The sequence below is a fragment of the Lissotriton helveticus genome, chromosome 7 (assembly GCF_964261635.1).
Source record: "Lissotriton helveticus chromosome 7, aLisHel1.1, whole genome shotgun sequence".
In the NCBI taxonomy this organism is placed as follows: domain Eukaryota; kingdom Metazoa; phylum Chordata; class Amphibia; order Caudata; family Salamandridae; genus Lissotriton; species Lissotriton helveticus.
The window spans coordinates 46,310,733-46,335,772 of record NC_136068.1 but is presented as its reverse complement, the minus strand read 5'-3'; the positions used below and the strand labels follow the sequence as shown (position 1 = coordinate 46,335,772).

Genomic DNA, 25,040 nt, shown 5'->3' with positions numbered 1-25,040 from the left:
AATTTCTCAGGCCAATGAAATGCTTCTGAACACAACATACAAAACAAAGAAGCATAGTAGCAAGCAAGGCTACTGAGAAGGAGAGCAGTGCACCTGAAATGCATAGAAGATTTTGAAATATAATTTACCTCAATGTAATCGGCAGCATTATTGCTCTTGGTAAAGAACAAAGATTTGCAAATTACAGAGCCGGATAAAACAGATTAGTAAATGAATAGCTACTACTACTCACCAAGCCCGGGGACCTCTACGCCGAGCGCGTCCAGCAAGTCCCGCTCCCGGTCCATGACATCGGTCCAGCGGTGGGTGGCCTGGTTATATGTGCGCCGGACCCCAGAGATCTTATACATGGCCCGGCACACCTTCTCCCACCGCTTGCGGCGCTCCCGGATGCCATAGCCAGTCGCGATCTTGCCGCCTCCCAGGATCGTCTTGGGGAGGCGGCGCTGGACGTGGAAGATCAGTGCCGCCGCTTCCTCCGCGCTGAAGATCTCCCGCGGGACCACTTGCTCCCCCCTCAAACGCCCGCACGGGAGCCGGGCACGGGGTGCGGGACCCTTCCCCTTCTCAGGGTGCTTCCCGGCTCCCTTTACCATGGTCTGGGCAGAAATACAGTTAAATGATAAACAAGAAATAGAATAGTGAAGAAGAAAAGAAAAGAGTTTAAAAAAGTAGTTTAAAAGTAACCAAAAGCAGCAGAAAACACAAAAATATAGAGCTAGATAAATAGAGGGATAGATAATAAGTAAAATTAGATCAAATAAACTTCAAACAAGCAAAGGATGGCAGAGATTGAGAGAGGATAGAGAAAGCATGCCCAGAACCATAGCAATGAATGAGAAACAAGATGGCCGCGCCCGTTCACGACCGCGTGGGTAAGTTCGCGCGAGATTTTCCTTGCGAGCACACGCGAAATTGTACTAGCGAGCAGCACACTTTGCGAGATTACACATAGCGGCCGGAAACAGAATTACGTCACGCAAACAAGATGGCCGCGCCCGTGTACGACCGATAGGGTAACTTGGCAAACGTATAGCTAGAAGCGCCTCGCGAACACGCGCAAGATCACGCGAACATACACGTCGCACAAAAAACAATTTTGTATTCGCACGTATTCGCGGCTTCCGAAATCGATCTCGCACGGATTCGAGCCATAAAAAAACGCCCGAAATTGCAGAAAAAACGATTTTAGCTAAACTGAAAGCAATGAGCAGGTGCAAAAGTTCAAACTTAACATTAGTAACATTCAAGGTAGTGCTTCCTGAGGGGCCCCTCCAGAGTTTGCAACTATTCTATGACCCTGCTATGACCCAAACAGCAGGCTCATAGAATAGCTACAAGTAGACCATAAAGGTCCTGTGAAAAAAAATGTCACTGCAACAAAAAGCAAATTACAGATAAGGAAGGAAGCAGGTGCCAGCCAGACTGGAAGTTTCAAAATTACTGACACATTAATGACCCACAAATTAATTGATGGCAGTTGAAGAAGGGCAGGTGTGCTTGCTTTTTTCAACCACCATAATCTACAGTGATAAATAAACCTAATGGGTGGCAGTGAGGATGTACCAGAGGGTGGCATGGGTGTCCCAGAGGGTGGAAGTGGTGAAACAGAGGGTGCTGTGAACCTGTGATGATAAACCAGACGTAGAAACAACATAGTCGCGGCCGTTGCGAGCCGAAAAGTAAGTTCGCAATTGCGAACTTGTCCCAAAATCGGCGCGAACGCGCGCCAACACAAAAAACGGGAAAATCCGCAAATCCGCTAGAGTTCGCGTATCTTCGCGGATTGCGAATCCGTAAATCCGCAATTTCGCGTACGCGAGATCCGCTAGATCCGCCCACCACTAGTAATTTCTAATATTTTAATGTTTCCCTTGTTTTCATTGCTTGATTTTCCTCACGATAAATTGTCACTCATAGTCCTTGAAATAGCACTCATAATTGCCCTGAAATTATGAAACTGTCACACATGGCAATCTTAAACCTTTGCAGCTATGCCCCTCTCGCTCCGGCCTCTCTTCCCCTGCTCGGATCCGCCGCCCTCTTCCTCTCCGAGCCTCTGTCTGACAGGCGCCTCCTCCCTTTCTCTTCAGCGTCTGTATTCATATTAATTGCAGCGCACAAGGGCTGCAATCAATATGAATACTACCTCAATGGCCCTCAATCAGCCCCGCATCTGTGCATTGTTCAGAAAAGAAAATCACAGTGTCAAACACCGCGTGTGCTAAAGCACACGTCGTGTTTGAAACTCAGTTTTTCTTTTCTTAACAGTGCACCGCTGCGGGGCTGATTGAGGGCCATTGAGGTAGTATTCATATTAATTGCAGCCCGTGTGCGCTGCAATTAATATGAATTCTAACTCAATGGCCCTCAATCAGCCCCGCAGCGGTGCACAGGCAGGAAAGGAATAGAGCAAGTGCAAGGGCCATTTGCACTTGAACGGGAACAGAAAATGATGGGTTTTCGCGCCGCTCGCATGTTAAAAGCGGCGGCGCGACCAGTCTCAGAATGTGCGCGCTAAATAATGAGCACTGCGCGCTTGGGGTCCCTTCAATGCGAGCGAGCGCAGGCGCGCAGTTTATTGGGAACAGTGCTCATGGGCCTTTATGGGAACTATTACAGAAACAAACACAATTAAATGTTAGATTTTGAAGTGTAGCCCTTCTGTTTACCTCCCCCCATTCTAAGGTAACCTTGTTAGTTATTATCTAGCTTTTTTTAGCCACAAATAAGCATGGTTTACTTACCATTCTCCATCATTTCTGACACAATAGGACAGACAAAAGCTTACATGCACGGGCTTTTCTTTAGATTATGACATTTACGTACTGCGTAAGTATAACAAATTCACTTAATTAATATGTTCTAATTTGCAATCCAAGCAAGTTAGTATCCCACGTGTATTTGTGTGTGTGCATTCTATTCTAGGTTGGTTAATTTCAAAACCACACGATTAGTACATATTAGTGTTATGGAGAAGAAATTTCATGAGGGGTATACAACATTTTTTGTTTTCACCCTCGCTCCATCAACTCCCCATTTAGTGATTTATCACCAAATAACACCCAAAATTTCGTAAATTTTGATCTCAACATGTTTCAAAATCTTTCAATTAGTATGTGTTATACTTTAGTTTCTTCTAGTTTCTTTCTATCTTGATAAAGCTTCTCTTTGAACTCTTCCATTTTAATGTCACCCTTTTCAGGTTCTCTTTCTTGTCTTTCTTCAAATGCTTTCTTTATAGACTTTTTAAGATTTCTCCTTTTTTGGTCTCGCCTGTCAATGCGCTTGCGAGAATACAGGGGCTTAACCAGAGCTTAACCATCGGGGCGATTTGATGCTTTGCCCGTGAAAAGCAAGCTCAATGTGCAAGCGCATTGACCTAAAAAGCGCGTGCACATCAAAGCCACCAGCCTCCCTCCCACAGGCATCCCCCAGCGTGCGCTCTGCCTCAGGCATTTCACCTCCCCTAATTTATTCACTGGCCACGGCCCGCAGGCCGTACTTTCAATTTGACGTCCGCCAGGCCGTCTCTCGCATTTCTCCTCCCCCCTCCCAGTGTGCTTTTATTTTTTTTAACTTGTTTTTCTTATTTTGCTTGTTGAAGCCACATGAGACTTCCGTGAACTGCTCTGTCTCACCCCCACCACCTCTTCGACGTGAGCTTCGGCTTCTCTCCTCCACCGGCATCCATCAAATGTATTAAAAAAAAGTGTCTTGTCTCGCATACTCTGCCGGCGTTCTTCTTCAAGAGAGACTTCTGCGCGCTCGGCAACTGCTGGGTGTACAGTTTGGAACAGTTAGCAGATTTCAGCCTTACATTTGCACGAGTAACCATTTGAGATTGTCGGGTGCGTTATGAAACAGTTCCGGGGGTCACTGGACAGCTTTCGGGAAAACAGCATCTCAGGGGATAATGTATATCTGGGCACTGCGCACAAAGCTAAGAACAAGTTAAAATACTTTTATTTTTTTTAACTTGTTTACTTTCATTTTGACGGCCGCCAGGCCGTCTCTCGCGTTTCTCCAGGCTGCATTGCACATCTCATTAGCCGGCTCCTTTGTGGTGCAGAAGAACAGCCTGCTGCGAGCCGGACCACTGGGCATTACACGCTTGGCTCGTTTTATGGCCTTCTCCTTCTGTTGTCCTTTTGTAAACCCGGATCTCCAGGGCAGTAAATACAATAAAACAAATCTCTGCTTCACAGATTCCATGTTACAATCACTTTAGGAGAGGACCTGGCTGCAGCGCCTGCAGGCTGGTTAGTGCACAGAGACATTACCTCAAAACAAGGATTTAGAACGTCCTGTTTAGCAATCATCCCCAGACACTCCCAATGATCCCAGACCTTCAGCTGATCAAGGGGTGGCCTCGCGTTTGGTCCGGGGGTTCATCTTTTTGGGCACAGATATGCTCCTCCCCCTTGTTTTTCGATTGCCACAGACCATGCCTCAATCGCTTGTGTAAACGGACACAAGAGACAAAGCTCGTGACATTTATTAATGTAATGCTCTAAATATGGAAATCACTCTCCCCATCGCAGGGCTCGAGTGACACAGATTTATTCCTTTGAGTTTTCTTTTTATAGTGCACTTAATCAACATTAGGAGGTCTGCAGCTGTACTAATATGAAGAGCTTTCACATTACATTGTTCTCAGTTCGGCGGTATCGATTTTTTTTTTGTGGATTTACTTTAAGCTAGTGCCTTTATAAATTACAATAACTTTCATTTAAGTATTAATTATTCGGAAAAAAATTAAAAGCCATTGTTATTTGTAAAATCAATTAATATTTCACCTCTGTTCTTGCATTTTCATCACAATAAAATACACTGAACATATTCTTCACAAAAGCTATTTACAATAGTTTAAGCTATTTCTATTATAAATTACAAGAACTTTTATTTAAGTATTAATTATTTAAAAAATGTAAAAGCCATTTGTATTTGTTATATGAATACAGGTAAGTCACGTACATACAAAACATGTTGCATTACAAATGCTATAGGTGTCACATTTGAAAAAGTTAAAAGTATTGGCATTGTAAATGACAAAGCTATTAATTTAGCTATTTTCAAGACCAACACATAAAAAAAATTGTCATTTACAAAACCAATAGCTCCAACTTTTCTAATGCGAGACCTATTGCATTTCCAATGCTTGTTCTAAGTTTACAACCTAATCTTAAAATCAAAAACACTACTATTATTAATGTTACTGGAATTTGTACTTTCCCTATTATCGATCTACCTATTTCATAAAAACCAATTTCTAACTGCTGGAAAACTTTTTCCAAGTTTCTCAAGAACACCGTCAACCTCCAGTGGTTCAATCTCATTGACAATTTTCGAATTCAGTTTGCATTAAAGGATACACCCACTGCTGGTATCAATACTCCAAAAACATCACCTATTATTTCTATCACACTTTCTCTTCTTTTACGACTTAAAGGTTTACCTATCACAGGAATTCCATTAGTTCCTCTATCTACATGGAAAATTTTAGGAAAGACCAGACCTATATAACAAGACCCATACCAGTGATCAGGCAATCTATAATATGCGTTATTCCCACACCGAAAATATATCCCAGGAAAAACTGGATCATTACCTCCCTTAAATCCCCATCCCCTTTTACAATGTATGTATCTTCACATTGACTAGCACCCACAAAATAGTTATCATACACAGTGTTATCTCTTCAAATACATAATTTCCCTAATAACGGTGTATCTATATTTATAGCCACATTCACATTATGTCCTTCTATATTATCATCCTCAAATGTTCACATTGTAGATTTAGATTGTTTTGCTTTTTCTTTTCTTTTATACTGATTTTTCCTTTCCTCTACCATATCCAAAAAGGCTTTTTCTTCATTTCTCATTTTACAGGTCAAATTTGTTTAAATGCATAATCATGGGTCAACTCTTGTGTTTCCCAAAAATATTCTCCAAAAATGTTTGCAGGCTTGATTTGATTCATTTCAGCTACAATTTTCAGTTTTCAAAAAATTCTCATCAGAATTTGAATATTAATACTCTAGTTTACCTGTCCTATAAAACAAACTAGCTAATACACTACATGTAACTCCATATGTCAATGGAAGATGATGGTATGTCACACCTTCTGATACAGATGCTGGTAATTTCACACAGACATGACAGTCACTTGCATCCATCGTTCTCACATATTCATACAATAACTTTCAAAACGTATTACGAGAAAAATCGCAAATCGAGTTATCTTGATGTACTTCAGGTTTTTACACATGCAACATTTCACCTTTTATTCCATGGGTCTTTTCGTTCATACTCTCATTTGCCTTTGATTTTTCAAAGTCAGGCCTGAAAGGAATTTTAATAGCTAAAATCAACCATACTAACATTAATAATCCAGTACATATTAACCACATTCTACACCATTTTCTGAAAATAGTACACTTCAATTTCGTTACATCATTAGTAGCAATATATTTTTAATTTACACAGTGCTTTCCACAATGCCCTTATTTTGACTCTTTTAATCTAATCTTTTCTTTGCACCTAAAGTGTCCTTATCACCAGAAATTTTAACAATTCTTTCCTTTCTTTTGAGTTACAGTTCACTCACTTTCCTTTTTCCACGTTTTGGCAACTCAAATTTTCCTGGCTGCTATTCACTTCACGTATTGGAGGCAAAATCATATAAGTCCACTCAGGTGACTTGTATTTCTGATTTGGTCTTCTCACTCTTTTTGGTCTTTGCACAACTTCTATCATTCTCCCCAACAACTCCTTTTGACTGGTTATTTCATTTACTTGATCCTCTTGCTTTGTTAAACAGTTTAAATTTCAGTCCATCAGCTTCTTTAGGCCAATTGTATCCTTCACGAGCTCTCTTGGTTTCAGGTCCAACAGTGTTACGTTCCACTCTCCAAGCTCTTTTTCTTGAGCTTCTTCTCAATTGAGTTTCATCTTCACTGTCATCGGACTCAGTTTCAGATTTCTCAGCAGTTTCATTTATGGTGAACTTTATAATGTCTGTTTCTTTCAATGAACTTGTTTTCTCTTTGATCAGTTCTTTCACTCTGTTAGGAACTTCTCCATAGCTGGTACTTGGAAGCTCATCCTCGTCGTGAGTTATTTCCTTTTTTTTTTTTTTTTAACAGTTGTTATTGAAACAATTTGTAGAGCATTCCAATGACAGCATACTTTGCATGACATGTAAGTACACTACTATATTAGTCATATAGTTTTCTTTACAAGTCTCATAAACCCTCGCTCGTATACTCCCCCTTTGTAACCCTCCCCTACCCATGGGGACGTACTTTAGGAGGTCGTTGAGCATAAGTTGTTCAAATACTCGCATCTGAATCAGAGTCCTTGGGAGGCGGGGGTTCACATATATTTCCCCGGTAGGTGTTCCAACCCCCCCAGACCGTCTCCCATTTTTTCAGACAGCCACAATGTATATAGACTGATCTTTTCACAACCATCGCCAGGTCCATATCCTTGCACCACTGAGTGAATAAATAACTATTAGGATTAACTGTCCTGTTTTAATCCCTCCCCTCCCACATCTACACTTACTAGGCTCCTCAACCCCACTGCACCCAAAGACAGGAACAAAAGGTCCCCACTAAAGAGCCCCATACTGGGTGCCCATCAGGTATTGCAGCGCCAACCTGACGAGGGGCAGGCTCATATGATGAAGCATGACACCTAGCTTGCTAGGTGTGTGAGAGCCCTAGTTCCGAAAAAGGGAATTCCCCTTCCTCTCTTTATAGCGTGGGGCCACTGTTTGTTCAACCCCACCTACAGTGTCCCCCTGCTCTTACACTTGTCTCCAGAGGAACTCCATACCCTTCTTGGTACACTCCTTCTTTCTTACCAGAATGGCAGAATCATCCACATCATCGTCCTCTGATGTGTGATGTGCCTCACATGTGGGTGGTGGTGGTTCGTCTGCAGCACTGTGTGGTACTAACACATCAGGGGGCGGAGGTGGAATGTCTGCCGCACTGTGTGGCAGTGCCAAGTCAGGGGCCAGAGGTGGATTGTCTGCCACACTGTGAGGTACTGACACATCAGGGGGCGGAGATGTGGATGGAGTAGTAGCAGGAGCACTCATCTGCGCAATACCTTGTGGCAGCAATGCTATGATGAGGATCTGCAGGGCATGGAAGATCCCGGCTACATCTCACTGGTGTGCAGCCATGGCAGCCATTCTTTCCACCTGCATCCGCTCTATGTTATCCATGATCCTCCACATGTGTCCCAACTCCCGAGTGACATCGCTGGAGCCACTTTGACTAGACAGTTGTTCTTGTCTCTGAGTCATGACTCCAGCGATGTCAGCCATGGATTGTTGGAGAACATAGAGCAGACTGTTGCTGTCCGTTAGGGACTGTAAGTGGTCCCTGATGGGACTTAGACACCCAAGTATGGCATCTAGTTTGGCTGCCATGAGGTCGAACTCCACCCACACCTGATCCACAATCTCCTTTTGCCCATCCAACACATGGCATTGGAATGCCATGTGTTGGTTTTGGGGGTCCTGGGGGACAGCCGTGGTGGTGGGTGCTTCCTGCTGTGTGGTCTGTGCAGGGGTGGGGTCTCCTCGATGCAGCTGGGCTGCCCTGCTGCTGGTGTTGGGGTTCTGAGGGTGCCCATGAGCTGTTGGAGGGCGTCGGTGTCAATGGTGCAGAGTTCCTCTTCATCATCAGTGAAGAGATGTACGATCTGCTCTGCAGGAAGTGTTGATTCTCCCTCTGTAATATAAAGGGGAGATGCAGTTTAACAGTGTGTTCCATATATAGTCACGCATTGGACAAGTTTACAGACAGACTGCATGACAATGTACATTGTGACTGTTTTGGAGGAGATGCCTAGGTGATGCGGGACAGTGGACATTTCTACACCATCAGGGCTGTGAGGTTATACTTGTACATTCTCATGTCACAGTTTCCAGCTTTGCCAAATGATATTGGCCAGTTTCTACACACAAGCGGCAGCAGCTGTGTCCTCTGTTCTGTTGTGAGAGTGTTGCAGTTTGTACCACATTGTTGTCAATGTTGATGTGCTCAGATTCTTATGGGCTGCATTGTGGGAGAGTCACCCCTGCAGCCCTGATTTTGCTGTCCCTTATCCCTTTCAGGCAGTGTGCCTTTCACTTCTGTGCTCATACAGTGCTGATATGTTGCAGACTTGGGTAAATTGGGCTCTTGGTGGGAGTTGGGACTCTTGGGCATGGTTTGTCCGCAGATATCTTGTTGACGTCAAGGGTTGTTTGTGCACGTGTATGTGTCAGAGTGTGACCTGCTCCTTTTTTGGATGTGGTCCACACTCAGCCACCTCAGTGTTGTGGCGTGCACCATGTCATGATAATTGGACTGCAGCCATGCTAATCGGCATGCAGTGTCACTTGCATTGTCAGTTTGGCTCATGGACCTGCAGCTTTACTGGGTTCAGCACATGTGCATGGGTTTTTTGTGAGATTTGTGATGTGTGGGGAGGGCCCCCTCTGGGCACATTGTTGACGGGCCTACTTTTTGTTTCCATGTGTGTTGCAGTATGCAAAGGAGATTAGGGACATGATTCAGGGTTATTGTGGGTGTGCACTGTGCTATACTTAATTGTGCATGTGTGCCATTGTGCCCATCTCCCCTCCTCCCCTCAGTCCCTGGTCATTACTCACCCTGTTCCTGTCAGATCAGGTCATATTGAGCAGTGTCTGGTCCCCCAGCTCCTGCCACCGTCTCCCCCCTGATGACAGTGGACACCATTTTCTCCATCTCATCCAGCTCCTGCTGTGGCGCTGGACTCCCACCTCCCGTCTGCATTGCGGCTTTCCGGTTGTTGGCGAGTTTCAGCCTGGTTTCGCGTTTCACATCATTCCAGCACTTCTTGCGGTCGTCCACTTCCCTTCTCTTCACTCCGACTGTATGCACCTTGGCCAAGATGGACTGCCATATTGACTATTTAGTTGCCAATGACACAGTGAATATGATGAACAGTTGCTGGTGGTGTTCTATCACCTCCGTATCAGGACCCTGGTTTCCTGCGGACTGAATCACAGGTTCCTCTTCTTCTTTTCCTTGCCCTTCTCCTTCCACAAGGTCCCTGGCTGGTCTTCCGGGGGGTTTGTGGGGTTCTGGTTGGCCTCTATAGTTGCACCAGCTTCATCCATGGTGCTTCTCAGTTCTGTGGGTTTGTAAAATGTATGTTTTATGGTGAATTTTCCCTCCTGACGTGGAAGCTTGGCGCTGATATTTATATCGCTGTCTGGGCCATCGCAACTTTTGTCGAGTTCGGGTTTGTTTTTTTATCGGCATCCCGGTAATTTTAACGCGGGCATTTGATGCATTATCAGGGAACTATCGCCTGTTGCCGGCGTGTTGAGAGTACGCCTTTAACACAGCGTTAGTTTCCTGCGATATACGGCGTTATGTAAAGTTGCGTTAGCCTAGGTTGGTGATGATTACCGCACGTTCTTGAGAATATCCCCCCATGTTTATTGCCTTTAAGCTGAATAAGAATAACATAACGGTCTGACCTCAATAAGTTGATTGGTATCCCAAATGTAATTAAATAATTTATAGTGAAAATAAATCAACTAAGTGAGCTTTCACCTGTACGGGAAGGAACTCCTTGTTCCATAGTTAATGCTGCCAAAGACTGAAGTAGATCCTTGGAATCCCATTTATTATTGCTGTCTCCCCATGTATATAGATGTGTGTCTGTGTATATATATATATATATATATATATATATATATATGTATATATATATATATATATGTATATATGTCCCCTAATATACAGAAATTAGATGAATTTAATACAGGGAGTATCCCCCAATATACAGAACGTAGATTTATTTAATACGGGGGTAACAAAATTAGAAACATAATACCACATTTTTCTGTTTCTAGGAGGGCAAATTCACCCACATGTTTATTTAGTTTATTTATTGAGCAGCAAGTTAACAGCATACAATTTAACATAAGGTCAAGCTCTACTTTATGATTATTTTACTTAAGTCCTCAGGTAATTCTTGTATTGTTTGGAATTTTTACACATCCCAAGCTCACCTTCCATAACATTTTCCAGTCTCAACACTTCATTGAGTGTGTAACTGGTGTGGGTAACCAAACAGGCAGCATGTCTGATGTCCAGACCTTCTGGGAGGCTGATTCGTGCAGACGTGATGACCTTCAGTGCCATCAGAGTACCCGCTAGGCAGACACGCAGCAGTTGTCCCTAAATAGGGGTGTAAGAGGTTGATGATATGTTTGACGGTGAGGAGGTTGTGGCGAGTATTGGTGATGGGATGTGCATTCAAGAAGGAAGAGTGGGCTGAAGATTTTAGGGAGGATTCAGTTCTCCAGGAGGTTGTAAAGATGATTGGGAGAGGTAGATGAGAAAGTTGTGTACCGATCATGGTTTGCCCATATTTAATGTTTCTGAATGAGTTCTCAGTTTGTAATGATAGCCAAGATGAGATATGACAGAGTTGTTCCCCCTGTGAATTTACGTGATAACTTTATTGCACTAGCCCATTGTGGACATTTTGGTCAGAGCTTCAAGTTGAAATTCTGATAACATTTGAGTAAGCTTGCACTTTGAGTAATCTTATACTATTAGGTAAGTTTACACATTTTTGGTGTTCAGAAACTGAGTGCAAGTTACTACTAAAACAAAAACTAAGTAGTAAATCCAGCACTACACATGGCTATCCACTGGTACTGCAACACCCTTCATAGATAATAATGGAGGTATGTACTTAATATAGGAAATAATGTTATAATAAATTATTTAACATAGCTAAATTATAATAAATATGAATTAATGTTTAATGTATAGTGCTGTACTTAATACTATTTTTAGTTGTAATTTATATTCAGATTTGAGAAGTAAGCTTACTCAAAAGTGTATGTGACGTTTGTAAATCAGGCCCACAGGGTTGGTCATAACGATGGAATGAGGTGCAGGATGGCACTTGCAACAATGAGATTCAACTCTACTTGTGTTGTTAGCGAAAATCAAAGACATCAGGCATGCCTATGAAGTACCGAGAAAAATAATTACAACCCTATAGAGCTATACTTACAAATAGCCCTAATACCAATTACCAATAATCAGTCAGTTGGCAGTGTAGAAGGTCCAATCGTTTATTAAAGAAACAACTCTGCCAGAGGAGCCTCTCGCGACCTAACCCCTCGAGGTCCGCCGAGAAGACTGCTGGCACATTATCAACAGATCACATATATACTGTTACATTTCGAAACCGTTACCTAAGAAGGAAAAATACAAGTTGGTACAGGTTGGTGCAAAGGAAAGACCATATAATGGGACACAAAGCATTCTTGGTTTCAGCTCAGCTTGTTATAGCAAGGTCGAGGAGGGTGACTCCCTTCTGCTAGCTCTAGGAGAGTCCGCACATCGCCTCCTGGAATGTGCTTATCCAGCCTACCCCTACCTACAACCTTGACAGGCTTAACGTGCAGAAGCAGCAGTTTGTTACATTTGTCAGACTATTTCTCAGGAAAACGGCTCTTACTAAGTGTAATGGTAGGTTTCCACTAATGCTGCAAGCTGACTAGGCCACAAAATGGCGCTGGACGGGCCAAACTATATTGCCTATGAAAAGACGAAAACTAAAATAAGGTGCACATTAATCCCTAAAATATTACATATGTGAGTTTTATTAATAATCGAACACTTACACTAGTCTAATAGGTACATCACGCTAATTTCTAACTGTAGTTATATGTTTTACTAGGCCTAATTCAGATTTCAGTTCCTCACCTATCTATTTTGTTTTAGAAAACAAATGAGTTTTCTAAAACTTTAAAACAAGGTATATTCCAGAGTTTCCTTAGACTAGCGACTATTCTGGAAGAGTTTTGGTCATTGTTTTGCAAAGACAATGCTATGGCTACGTGATGGGTGGGAAAGACTCTAAGGTGTAAGTAAATAATAATAAACACGTTTATAAAGCGCATAGCTACACTAGCTAGTGTGTCCCTGCGCTGCGGCAGAAATGACCAGGTCTGGGCAGTAAGGTGAAAAAAGTGTGGGTGGGACTCTATCACCACAAAGATATATGTGTTTGGAAGAACTGTTGCGCACGATCAACAGGTGTGAACATCTGTTTGGGTCTGTAGAGGCTGGACTGTCGGGTTCATTAGTCCATAGGACTGTTACAAAGATTGCCAGCTATACAAGTATATGAGGGGTGACCACTATAAAATGATATAGAAATCTATGGGACATATGGGGGAAAGACTGGGAGGTTAGAAGCAAGTCCACCAGAAATATATATTTATAGATGAATTGCTACCTATGTAACTGTGCATGTGAAAAAAAGCCAACAATGATAAAAGTCCTTTTCTGCATACTTATTGTGTTTACCTGGGCTGTAAAAATCAAAGTCACATGAAAATGACAGAGTGGAAGATTCTTGCACTGCTGTTGTCTTTTCTTTAGTTGACATTGCTTTTCTTTACCAGTAGGTCATCGTTTTATAAATAATGGAAGCGCCAGTGTGTCTCATCAGAAACGACGACAATGCGCCATTGCACGTACAGCAAGATGCTTTGGAGATCCTCAAAAGCATTGATCAACCTCTGGTGGTGGTGGCCATTGGAGGAATGTACCGCACAGGCAAGTCCTACCTTATGAACATGCTGTCTAAAAAGAAAAAAGGTAAGGCCGCTACCATGCACTGTTGGGAATAAAATGATTGGCCATCAATTGTTTAACTTTTCGCTGGCAGTTTGTGTTGGTTCATCTCAGGCACCCTGCTCCTTTTCCCTTTTTCCAGGCTTCTCAATAGGATCCTCCGTCCAGTCTCACACCAAGGGAATCTGGATGTTGTGTATCCCACATCCCAGAAAACCAGGCCACACCCTAGTGCTGCTGGACACAGAGGGGGTCGGCGACTTAGAAAAGGTGAATGGGAAAGAATGTCACAAAAGGTTGTGGGCACAGAGCAGTGGCATGTTTTTAGTGCTTTTAATTAGTGAATCCTTTGAATCAACAGTACATTTAAAGCATAGATTAGTTATAACTCTCTTCTCCAAGAAAGGTAGAATTCAAGTCTTATCTCATAAATAATTCTTTATTTTTCAAGGTCGATTCGAAGAATGACTTATGGATTGTCACTTTAGCTGTGCTTCTGAGCAGCGTCTTTGTCTACAACAGCATGAGTACCATCAACCAGAAGGACATGGATCAGCTGTAGTATCCTCATATCGGAGTGGGTGTCATGAAGGTTTGAGAATGATGTGTAAATGTATGTCATGTTGTCCCTGGCTCATCACTGTCTACTCAATGATCATTCATTTAGGCCCCTAATATGAGTTCCCTGTTAACTGTGCAGGGAGATATTGGGATAGAAAATAATGGGGATTAAATGTTAAACTACGTGCAATCGGAAATAACCTTCCACACCAAGAATTATGGTTTCATTTTGCACAGATGTTCCTCTGATTCTGTGGAATTTAACTGAGAAACTTTCCTCTGGTCAGGTGGTGAATATTTGTGGGAGGCTTAATATAGGCTGTGGGTGGTAAGATAGGGGTTCAGTAGGAGATATTGTCGGTAGGGAGTCTGCAGAGTTGCCATAAGGAGTAGTATTTGTTCCCTCGTAGTGCTGCCCCTCTTCCAGCAATGGTTTTTGCAGCTGTGAATCCGCACCCCATAAATATGTATCTGGTTTTCTGTACCCAGACCACTTGAAGTTGCCTGGAGCAGTTTCCCCCTCCCAGATGCCACTCTGGCAACTCATAATGGAAGCATTATAGCCTTCCTTAACCATGCATTTAACATACTTGACACTATCCGCGCCCCAGCATGAAACACACGTTGAAGTAAATGCACCACCGTAACAGATGGCTGTAGAGGGACGGGATTTACTCTGAGTTTTAACTTGTTAGAAATGAGGAAGGTTAATTGGCAGCATTCAGATATGACTGGGTCCAACAGCCCACAGATGTATTGTGTAGGAATGAGAATGAGGTAGACCCAATATTCCAAATATAACATTGTATATTCATATAAGAGAAACTGGGGGTTGCTATGTGCCCATAAGCAACACAGTTGCTGAAACCATTCAGTGTAAAGATAAGGAAAAAAGATTACCCCAAATAGAATGCATTTTAATAAATCAAGTGAAAATACGAAAATATCAATAAGACAAATCTTGACCCTCTGGAATGCAAATAGATCCGGCAACAAAAATCCCTTGAACTCCAGGGATCAGGGATAAATGGAACTGCACCAATTGGGGACACTGCTTTTGAACTTGCCTAACTGCTTTTTAACTTCAGATTGTTACCTCCCCAAGTTTGAGGGTTTGATGACAGGAAGGAGACAGTGTCCTTAGACAGCTTTAAAGACTCATGAAATATTTTTTCTAACCTTGTCATGTCATGAGTTATGTAATATGTGACATCCTCAGCAGTGCATTTTGGGAGCGTGAGTTATTGTTAGATTGGCTAACTATAACGTCTGAATTTCTCTGGTTTTGTACGAGTGAAATGTCAGCCTCACTATAACTTTCCTGTAACGTGTTTTTTTCTGTGAATTTTGAAGGTTTTTTACATGCTAATTCCTAACTATAACGTCCCTGAAACCTGTGGTATTTTCAGTGAATTTCCAAGGTTATTTAGATGCTAATTCCTAACTATAACATACTTGTAACCTTTGTATTTTTCTGTGAATTTCGAAGGTTTTTTAACTTGCAGAGTGGTGGAGAAAAGGGGTTGGGTATCCAAGCAGCTCCCTGGAATTGTGCTACGTAGGACTTACAGTGGGAACCAGGAGGGCTTCTTGGCGTAAAGTTGACTTCATCCCCATCCAGTAGTGCACCAGGAGATGTGTTTGAATAGTGGTGGACAAAGGGGCATGGCCTCCAAAGACCTCTTAGCAACCCCACTGTGTGGGACTTACTGGAGGTAACAGGAGGGGTAGTTGCCCCGCAAGGACATCCTTCAGAGACCCTCCTATTACCACCAGTAAGTCCCACACAGTGGGGTTGCTCAGTTCTGATAGCATACCACGTATCCTTTGTCCACCACTCTGCAAACACACCTTCTGGTGCGCTCTTGGTTGGGGGATGAAGTGCCCTTTCCTCTTGAGGGTCCCTGGGGGACAAGTAGCCCTCCTGTTACCTCCAGTAAGCCCCACACAGCTGGATTGCTGAGAGGTAGTCAGAGGCCATGCCCCCTTTCTCCACTACTCTGCAAACATGCCTCCTGGTGCACTGCTGTTTGGGGATGAAGTCTACTTTACTTCAGAGTCCCTCAAGGGGACCTCATCACCCTACCAGCAGTGCACCGAGAGGCGCATTTGCAAAGTGGTGGAAAAAGTGGTGTGGCCTCCAACCACCTCTCAGCAATCCAGCTGTGTTGGGCTTACTGGAGGTAACAGGTGGGCTACTTGGCCCCTAAGGACCCTCAGCAATGAAGGGCACTTCATCCTCCAACCAAGAACGCGCCAGAATGTGCATTTGCAGAGCAGTGAAAAAGGGGGGCAGGCCTTGCCATGTTGCCAGGTTCCATTTTTATTTTTTATTTTAGGAAGGGGGCCTGTGTGGCCCCCCTTTCCTTTACACTTTTAGGCCCTGGGGCCTGACCCATTTGTAAAACATTTTTAGCAGTAATAAAATGGAAGGGTGGCTATGTCGCCCAACCTCCTGAGGCCGATTTCTACCCCGAGGACCCCATCCCTCAGGGCCGTGCCTTTTAAAAAAAAAAAATTGAAGGATAAGGGAGTGGATGTGGCCTTACCTCTGGAGCAGTAGACCTCGACGCTGATGAACCGGGTTCGAGTCTCGGCAAGGATGCTCAACATCCTGTGAATTCGGGCAAATCACTTAGGGCCCGATGTAGGTCACCAAATACCGGTCGGTAACGGCCGAATTCGGCCGTTACCGACCGGTATTTGGTGATTGAGATGTAGGGGGCTATATTTTACAGAATCGGTAAATTTACCGATTAGGTAAATTTACCGATTCTGTAAAATACCGAATCGGTAATTTTTCCGATTCGGAAAATTCCTGATGTAGGTAGCACTGTTTCCAGTGCTACAGGCCTTTCAGATTCGGTATTTTACCACCCAATCCAATTGGGTGGTGAAATACCGAATCCAGATGTGCATGCACATCTGTGCATGCACACCTGTGCCATGTGACACACAGACATGCCCTTAGGGCATGTATGTGTGCCACATGGCACATATGCCTGGAATTGGGGTGCCAGAGGGTGTCAAAGTGACACCCCCTGCACCCTTGCAAAATTCGGTATTTACCGATGTGGTAAATACCGATTCGGTAATGCCCATTGATTCCTATGGGCTTCCATGCCATAGGAATCAATGGGCATTACCGATTCGGTATTTACCGAATCGGTAAATACCGATTCCTTCCGATTCGGTAATTAATTACCTACATCTGCCCTCCTCTTTTTTACCACTTCTTAAATACCGATTCGGTATGAATCGGTATTTAAGAAGTGGTAAAAAAGATTTACCTACATCGGGCCCTAAACTTCTGCTTGCCTAACAAAAAATTAATGTGTCCTTGTGTAGTGCAACTGGGGCTCATGTAAAGTGCTCTGATACCTGAAACCTTTGGGTCATGTTCATGCTAACACCATCCCCCGGGATCTGCCCTCTGTTTTTTTATTTTTACATTTTGAGGGGGGCCGCGCAGCACGCCTTTTGTGGCCGCTTTATAGTCCTGGGGACCCCATCTTCCGGGACATGCCCACATCCTTTATTTATTGTATTTTTTTTAATGAGTAGAGGGGCCTGCGTGACCCCCCTACCCAGGCCAATTTCGGCCCCTGGAACCCCCTCCCATGGGGCATGGCCACTACCTTGGGGACCGTGGGGACCCAAGGCCCCCACGGTCCCTGCTGGCTCCCCTTCTCCTGCAGGAGCTGGCATTGGTTTTGGGCAGAGGGAGCTTCTAAAATGCAGCTCCCTCTGCCATAAAGGAATTCTGCTTTGCTTCATGGAAGCGAGAGACTCTTTTCTTCTCTTGCTTCCATGAAGCGAAGCAAAGTTTGATATGGCTTGCTAAGAGGTGTCCTACCGCCAAGCCATAACAAACTGCAATGTCCCTGGGTGGGCACCCCGGGAGGTCTTTCCATCCTCGTGCCCTACTGGACAATTTGCCTGTGGACCAATTCCTCCGGTACCGGATAAATTGTAGCACCACAGAGAAGTTTGTAGAGCAAGCGACAGAACTGACGGGCAAGCTTGAGAACCGTGCATACCCCAGGAAAATTGTAAACAGGGCTCGCAAAAGGGCATTAAATACACCTAGAGCAGCCTTGCTAGAGAGGAATGTCAAAGAGAAAGGGGAGTGCCTCCCAGTGGTTACTATGTTTGATCCACGATTTACAGGGGTATGCCAAATTATCAGGAAACATTGGCACCTGTTGAGCACAAATTGCTTAACCATGCCACCCCCCAGATTTGCCTTTAAAAGATCTTAAAACCTGTGGGACCAATTAGTACACACCCGCCCGAGGCAAGAGTTGAGGACCACGAGACTCCCTACAGGGCATCACCCTTGTGGTGGATGCTCTGTTTGTGATCTGACAGAGAAAGTGTATTACATGCAACTGATAGATGGGAGAACGTGGTACATGAATACATTTACTAACTGTGATCCCACCAACGTTATATACCGGTTGACATGCCCCTGTGGGCTTCCCTACATTGGTCTGACAACCCAGGAGATCAAAATCAGGATCCAGGAACACCTGAGTACCATTAAAGTCAGCAAATTGACCACCTGTCTGGTGATGCATTACCAAGAAGAGAAACACCACCATAGAGACATCAAATGGGTCGTCTTGGAGAAAGTTTGGGGGAATGCACTGAGCATTGAAAACAGATTGATCACCCGGGAGGCCAGATGGATTTATCAGGAAAGGACGGACCGACAGGGTTTTAATGACGTCATTGAGTGGAACAAGGTAGTTGCCCACACATAGTTATAAGAACTGACATCTTAGATAAGCATGTCTGTGGTGTTCGCTGGCTGGTGCTGTCAATCAGGGAAAAACCCACAATGTGGATGTAAGGGTGGCAGTAATTATTTACCACCATAAAGATTTGAGGAATAGATGGAGTAATTGTATAGGGTGAGCAGAGCCCATGTGGTATTGAATGCAATAAATCAGTGATAAGTGATGATTGACTCCTCTGCATGAAATTAGTTTGTCCTTGCAGTATATAAAACCAGTACATTTATGTGGACTGGTACAGAGTTGTAAAGATCAGCTTTTTGAAAAATGTATACATTTATTTTTAAATGGATTTTTTATGTGGTTTAGAAATTTGGCCCCTATGTTGACATTGACTCTAGTTTAAAAGATTGGTGCTTTGTAGTACTGATACGCTATTGGGCGCTGTTAAAGGCTGAAGGCGCTAGCGTATTTGTATAAGTGGAGTTATATGTACTAAACCACTCTAAGATGGCTGCCGAAAATGCAGATCTTCAAGATCGGAGGTTCCGCATACTGGAGGGGCATTTCCAGCATGCTCCCGGCAGAATTTTAAAATGCCGCGGAGCAGAAGGCGAGTGAGGGGGCAGTGAGTATACTGAACGCTGCTGAAGAGGTTCTGTAAGCGCAAGATTGTATGGATGACCGGCTGATGGCACACGTTGGGCGGTGTCAGCAGGAGGAGACTTATTGCTTCCCCCGTGTAGCAGATGAGGGAGTGTCATTAGGAATAACATTGGTGTGGGTGACACCCGAGTGAATAACTCCTAAGCAAGGGGAAGTAATGGATAGGGATGTCTTAAATGAACAGTGCATACACCGGGTGTGGCAGATTGTTTCTATTATTAATTGCGAGAGAGATACGAGTCGATTCTAAAGGGAATATAAAAGTGTATTTTGTTTGTTGGTTGACACTGAGCAACGGTTTCCCCAATATTGGGAGACGTGGACGCTTACACATTTCCCAAACTGGTGGCTGTAGGTATGCCAGAAGGTGGCAACAGCCAGGTAAATAAAGATTTTCGGTTTCCTTGTCCAATGAGCAATTACAAAAAGGAGTGAACTGCAGTTCATAAAGCAATTACTGATGGGTGTCGCTCAGTGTTTTTGTGTATGTGTTGTCTGTGTCTATGTTCCACAGGTGTCGAGCTGTGAAGTCACAGTGTGGCGTGGACTTACTCCTAGCCCTGAAGAAGTTGCTGATAAGTATTGATAGGCAATGAAACATGTTGGCTTCATATAATAACTCCCCAGAACACACCCCTTCTAGAAAGGTCATACTCTCCCTGCAAAAACTTCGACCCATGCCAGGATGTTTCTTATAAAAAGGGCATTCCCCTCCTCTGTTAAGTGAACCCCGTCCCGCAGGTAGAAGTGCTCCCCCCAAATACAACCATGAGGGATGGTCTGTAAGACCGGAGTCCTAAATAATTTGTCCAGCTTGTTGTTGACCCTCTTTAACGAGCTATTCAACGCGCTGACTGAGTTCCCCCCTCTCCATTGCATTCTTGGTATCAGTTGTGACCATACTACCACACTACCTGGTAACCGCTTCGCTAGCCAACCTGCTGCTGATATAATTTCTTCCAGGAGGACCCTTCTACCCAGACCTGCCAGATCATTCCCCCCTAAATGAAGGATTACCGCCGAGGGAGGTGTAGTATGTCGTGCTAGTAAGTCCGACATATAGGGCTCGATTCCGATCCGGTAAAAAAAACCGGCTTACGATTCGTATTCGTAGCCGATTCCGTACGATTGGGAAACTACCGTCCGACCAGCGAATTCCGATCCGTTACCGTTGATTTCCGTACGATTTTCTAAGATCCGTACGATTGACATTCGTATACCCGTACGAATAAGCCTCGGGCAGACCACCGTACGAATCGTAATCAGTCCGTACAAACTCACTATTCCGATTCGGAACGACATGCCTGAGCGAGATACGTACGGGCCTAAGTATTCACGCTTCAACATTCAGTCGTATGGGACATTCGCCTCACTGCAAGCTCCACCAATACATACTACACGCACACCCCTCGGCCAAGCCTACGCGAACACCCCCACCCGCCAACGGCCCGTACTACTCACTCGCACGCACAAGTACGACACGCACACCCCCCCAACAAGCCTACGCGAACACCCCCACCCGCCAACGGCCCGTACTACTCACTCGCACGCACAAGTACGACACGCACACCCCCTCGGCCAAGCCTACGCGAACACCCCCACCCGCCAACGGCCCGTACTACTCACTCGCACGCACAAGTACGACACGCACCCCCCCCCAACAAGCCTACGCGAACACCCCCACCCGCCAACGGCCCGTACTACTCACTCGCACGCACAAGTACGACACGCACCCCCCCCCAACAAGCCTACGCGAACACCCCCACCCGCCAACGGCCCGTACTACTCACTCACACGCACAAGTACGACACGCACACCCCTCGGCCAAGCCTACGCGAACACCCCCACCCGCCAACGGCCCGTACTACTCACTCGCACGCACAAGTATGACACGCACACCCCTCGGCCAAGCCTACGCGAACACCCCCACCCGCCAACGGCCCGTACTACTCACTCGCACGCACAAGTACGACACGCACACCCCTCGGCCAAGCCTACGCGAACACCCCCACCCGCCAACGGCCCGTACTACTCACTCGCACGCACAAGTACGACACGCACACCCCCCCAACAAGCCTACGCGAACACCCCCACCCGCCAACGGCCCGTACTACTCACTCGCACGCACAAGTACGACACGCACACCCCTCGGCCAAGCCTACGCGAACACCCCCACCCGCCAACGGCCCGTACTACTCACTCGCACGCACAAGTACGACACGCACCCCCCCCAACAAGCCTACGCGAACACCCCCACCCGCCAACGGCCCGTACTACTCACTCGCACGCACAAGTACGACACGCACACCCCTCGGCCAAGCCTACGCGAACACCCCCACCCGCCAACGGCCCGTACTACTCACTCGCACGCACAAGTATGACACGCACACCCCTCGGCCAAGCCTACGCGAACACCCCCACCCGCCAACGGCCCGTACTACTCACTCGCACGCACAAGTACGACACGCACACCCCCTCGGCCAAGCCTACGCGAACACCCCCACCCGCCAACGGCCCGTACTACTCACTCGCACGCACAAGTACGACACGCACCCCCCCCAACAAGCCTACGCGAACACCCCCACCCGCCAACGGCCCGTACTACTCACTCGCACGCACAAGTACGACACGCACCCCCCCCCAACAAGCCTACGCGAACACCCCCACCCGCCAACGGCCCGTACTACTCACTCGCACGCACAAGTACGACACGCACACCCCTCGGCCAAGCCTACGCGAACACCCCCACCCGCCAACGGCCCGTACTACTCACTCGCACGCACAAGTACTGCAAGCACACATAACGCCAACACCAAAACGACCACAAGGACCTTGCTAACAAGTCGCACTACCACACTGAACATGTCTCCTGTGTACACACCTTTGACAATCAATGTCCTGGTCACAGCCAAGCAGCCAAACAGAGGACAAAGCCAACACCCACCCCATATAACACCCACACAAAAAATTCAAATTAAGCCACACCCACGATTTGACCAATAAAAGGGACCACACATACAACCCATCATCCTTTGCAACATACCCATGCTTGCGAGGAAACAGAGAGCACACCAACAATTCCAGCCACATACCTTCACACATACACCCTATCACATCTACACCAACACCACCTCCTTCACTATCACAAACACACACCCTAATCCATACACACCATCACACCCTCAATCACATACACCTCACACCATGAGCACACCCAAGAATCCAAAATTCACCAACCCGGAGATGGAGATACTTACTGATGAAGTCATCAGAGTCGACCCACAGCTGTTTGGCGCATTGGTCAGACAGACCAGCATGGCAGAAAGAACACGCCTGTGGGAGAGGATTGTAGACCGGGTCAATGCTGTTGCACCCATCAGGCGCACCAGGGAAGAATGCCAGGCCAGGTGGTACGATCTGCGGAGGATGGTGAAGAAGAAGATGGCACAGGATTACGCCAATGCACACCACACTGGAGGCGGTGGTCCCCGCAGACCTCCTGTATACCAGCCCTGGGAGGAGAAGGTCATGGTCCTACTGCCAGCGGTGGGAGTACATGGAATAGAAGGAGCCATTGAGTCTGGTGAGTGTACAAAAAACACAACTTACATGGGTAGACTAACAACAGTGCCCAGCAGCATGGGGTGGGTGGCCATGACTCCAAGCAGTACACAACCAAATGGTGGGAGTTGCAAGGGGGAGGCACATAGGGTGCAATGTGTAGGGTAAGAGGCTGCTCTCATGCCATATGTCCCAGGGACACACACAAGCATAATGCCCAATGCACAGGGATAGGTAAAGATCACACAAGATACTAGACCACAGCTGCTAAATATTAACATTTTGCTGACACACCTTTCAGAGATGCATCATTTTGTGACAAAGTAAGGCAGTGTAGCAAGAGAGCAAGCACAATCTACCTGTCTCCATCCCTGTCTCGCCCTCTGTCTCTGTCGCCCTCTCCCTCTGTCTCCCTCTCCCTCTGTCTCCCTCTGTCGCCCTCTCCCTCTGTCTCCCTCTCCCTCTGTCTCCCTCTGTCTCCCTCTGTGGCCCTCTCCCTCCCTCTCCCTCTGTCGCCCTCTGTCGCCCTCTGTCTCCCTCTGTCGCCCTCTCCCTCTGTCTCCCTCTCCCTCTGTCTCCCTCTGTCGCCCTCTCCCTCTGTCTCCCTCTGTCTCCCTCTGTGGCCCTCTCCCTCCCTCTCCCTCTGTCGCCCTCTCCCTCTGTCGCCCTCTCCCTCTGTCGCCCTCTCCCTCTGTCTCCCTCTCCCTCTGTCTCCCTCTGTGGCCCTCTCCCTCTGTGGCCCTCTCCCTCTGTCGCCCTCTCCCTCTGTCTCCCTCTGTGGCCCTCTCCCTCTGTTGCCCTCTCCCTCTGTCTCCATCAGTCAGTGTTTGTCCCTCGGTCACCTCAATGCACATCCCTGAGGCACACACACAGTTGCACACAAGCACTGCACAGGCCTCACAAACTCCATAGAGCTGAATGTTAAGGGATGTCTCACAAGTACCAGCAAGCATCTGCCATGTGCCTGTAAGACAGCCACCATTTCCTGTCAACACTGTACTGTGTCAGGACACACATCTCAGAAAGCTCAATAGTACACAATGGGCACAGGTGTAGGCAGCACAAGTCCCTCCTGTGCTCATTGCCAACACAAACATCAGGACAAGGTCACACATGCTGTGCATAAACACAAATCCAACATAATGGCAGCATGCCACATGAGGGGACAGCCAAAACATGAACAATGGACGCTTGCAATTTGCAAACAAAGTAATAGCATGGCGTGTTGTACACACCCCTTACATAAACTCATCCCCGGGAGACAGGCGTTGTATTGCAACACTGTTCCAATTGCCATGTACCACAACAAAACACGTACTCATAAGAATATGCATACAACTCTTACATGCACATAACAGAAGCTCCAGTCCATTGTGGCCCTCTAAAAAAGCTAGTGCCCCATCTCATTACCTTTGTGGATGTACATAAGCACCAACATGGACATGGGTATTGACAAGGTGATGCGTCTCAGAGAAGTGCCAAGTTCTAAAGCCATGATCTCCAAGTGGGTGTACAGGTCCAGCGGTGTTGCCATTGTTTGGCCAGTATGGAACAGCAAAAGACATCCAAAGTAGTAGCTGACATGCTAAATAATGATGCTCTGTCTCTTACATCAACATGCTGCATCTAAACTCTGTGCATGCTTGCCGCACACATAAGATTTTTCACCACATCCAGGATGTTGCGTGAAACTTACAAATTCTTTACACGTGTGGTGCCGGCAACACAAGACACAGCAATGGCTGTGTCAGTCATTGTCAAGAGATTGGAAGAATGTATATACCCCATCGTACTATTGTGTTTTTCTACCACTAAATACACAACTGTACAATGTCAACTATGTATAG

At 45.8% G+C, this 25,040-nt stretch overlaps 1 protein-coding gene across 8 annotated transcripts in view; it reads left to right on the top strand.

Moving 5' to 3' along the window:
- Nucleotides 1–25,040, top strand: part of LOC144767990 (guanylate-binding protein 1-like) — a 333,964-nt gene that overhangs the window by 26,186 nt on the left and 282,738 nt on the right. For 5 of the 8 annotated variants that reach the window (XM_078651373.1, XM_078651379.1, XM_078651376.1 and 2 more), the window contains 3 exons: nucleotides 13,498–13,690; nucleotides 13,809–13,936; nucleotides 14,118–14,227. In XM_078651373.1, coding sequence (XP_078507499.1) covers nucleotides 13,516–13,690; nucleotides 13,809–13,936; nucleotides 14,118–14,227 — 413 coding nt within the window. In that variant the 5' untranslated portion in view covers nucleotides 13,498–13,515. Of the gene's footprint in view, nucleotides 1–13,494; nucleotides 13,691–13,808; nucleotides 13,937–14,117; nucleotides 14,228–25,040 lie in introns of all 8 variants that reach the window. The other 3 variants (XM_078651372.1, XM_078651374.1, XM_078651377.1) reach the window with 1 other exon arrangement.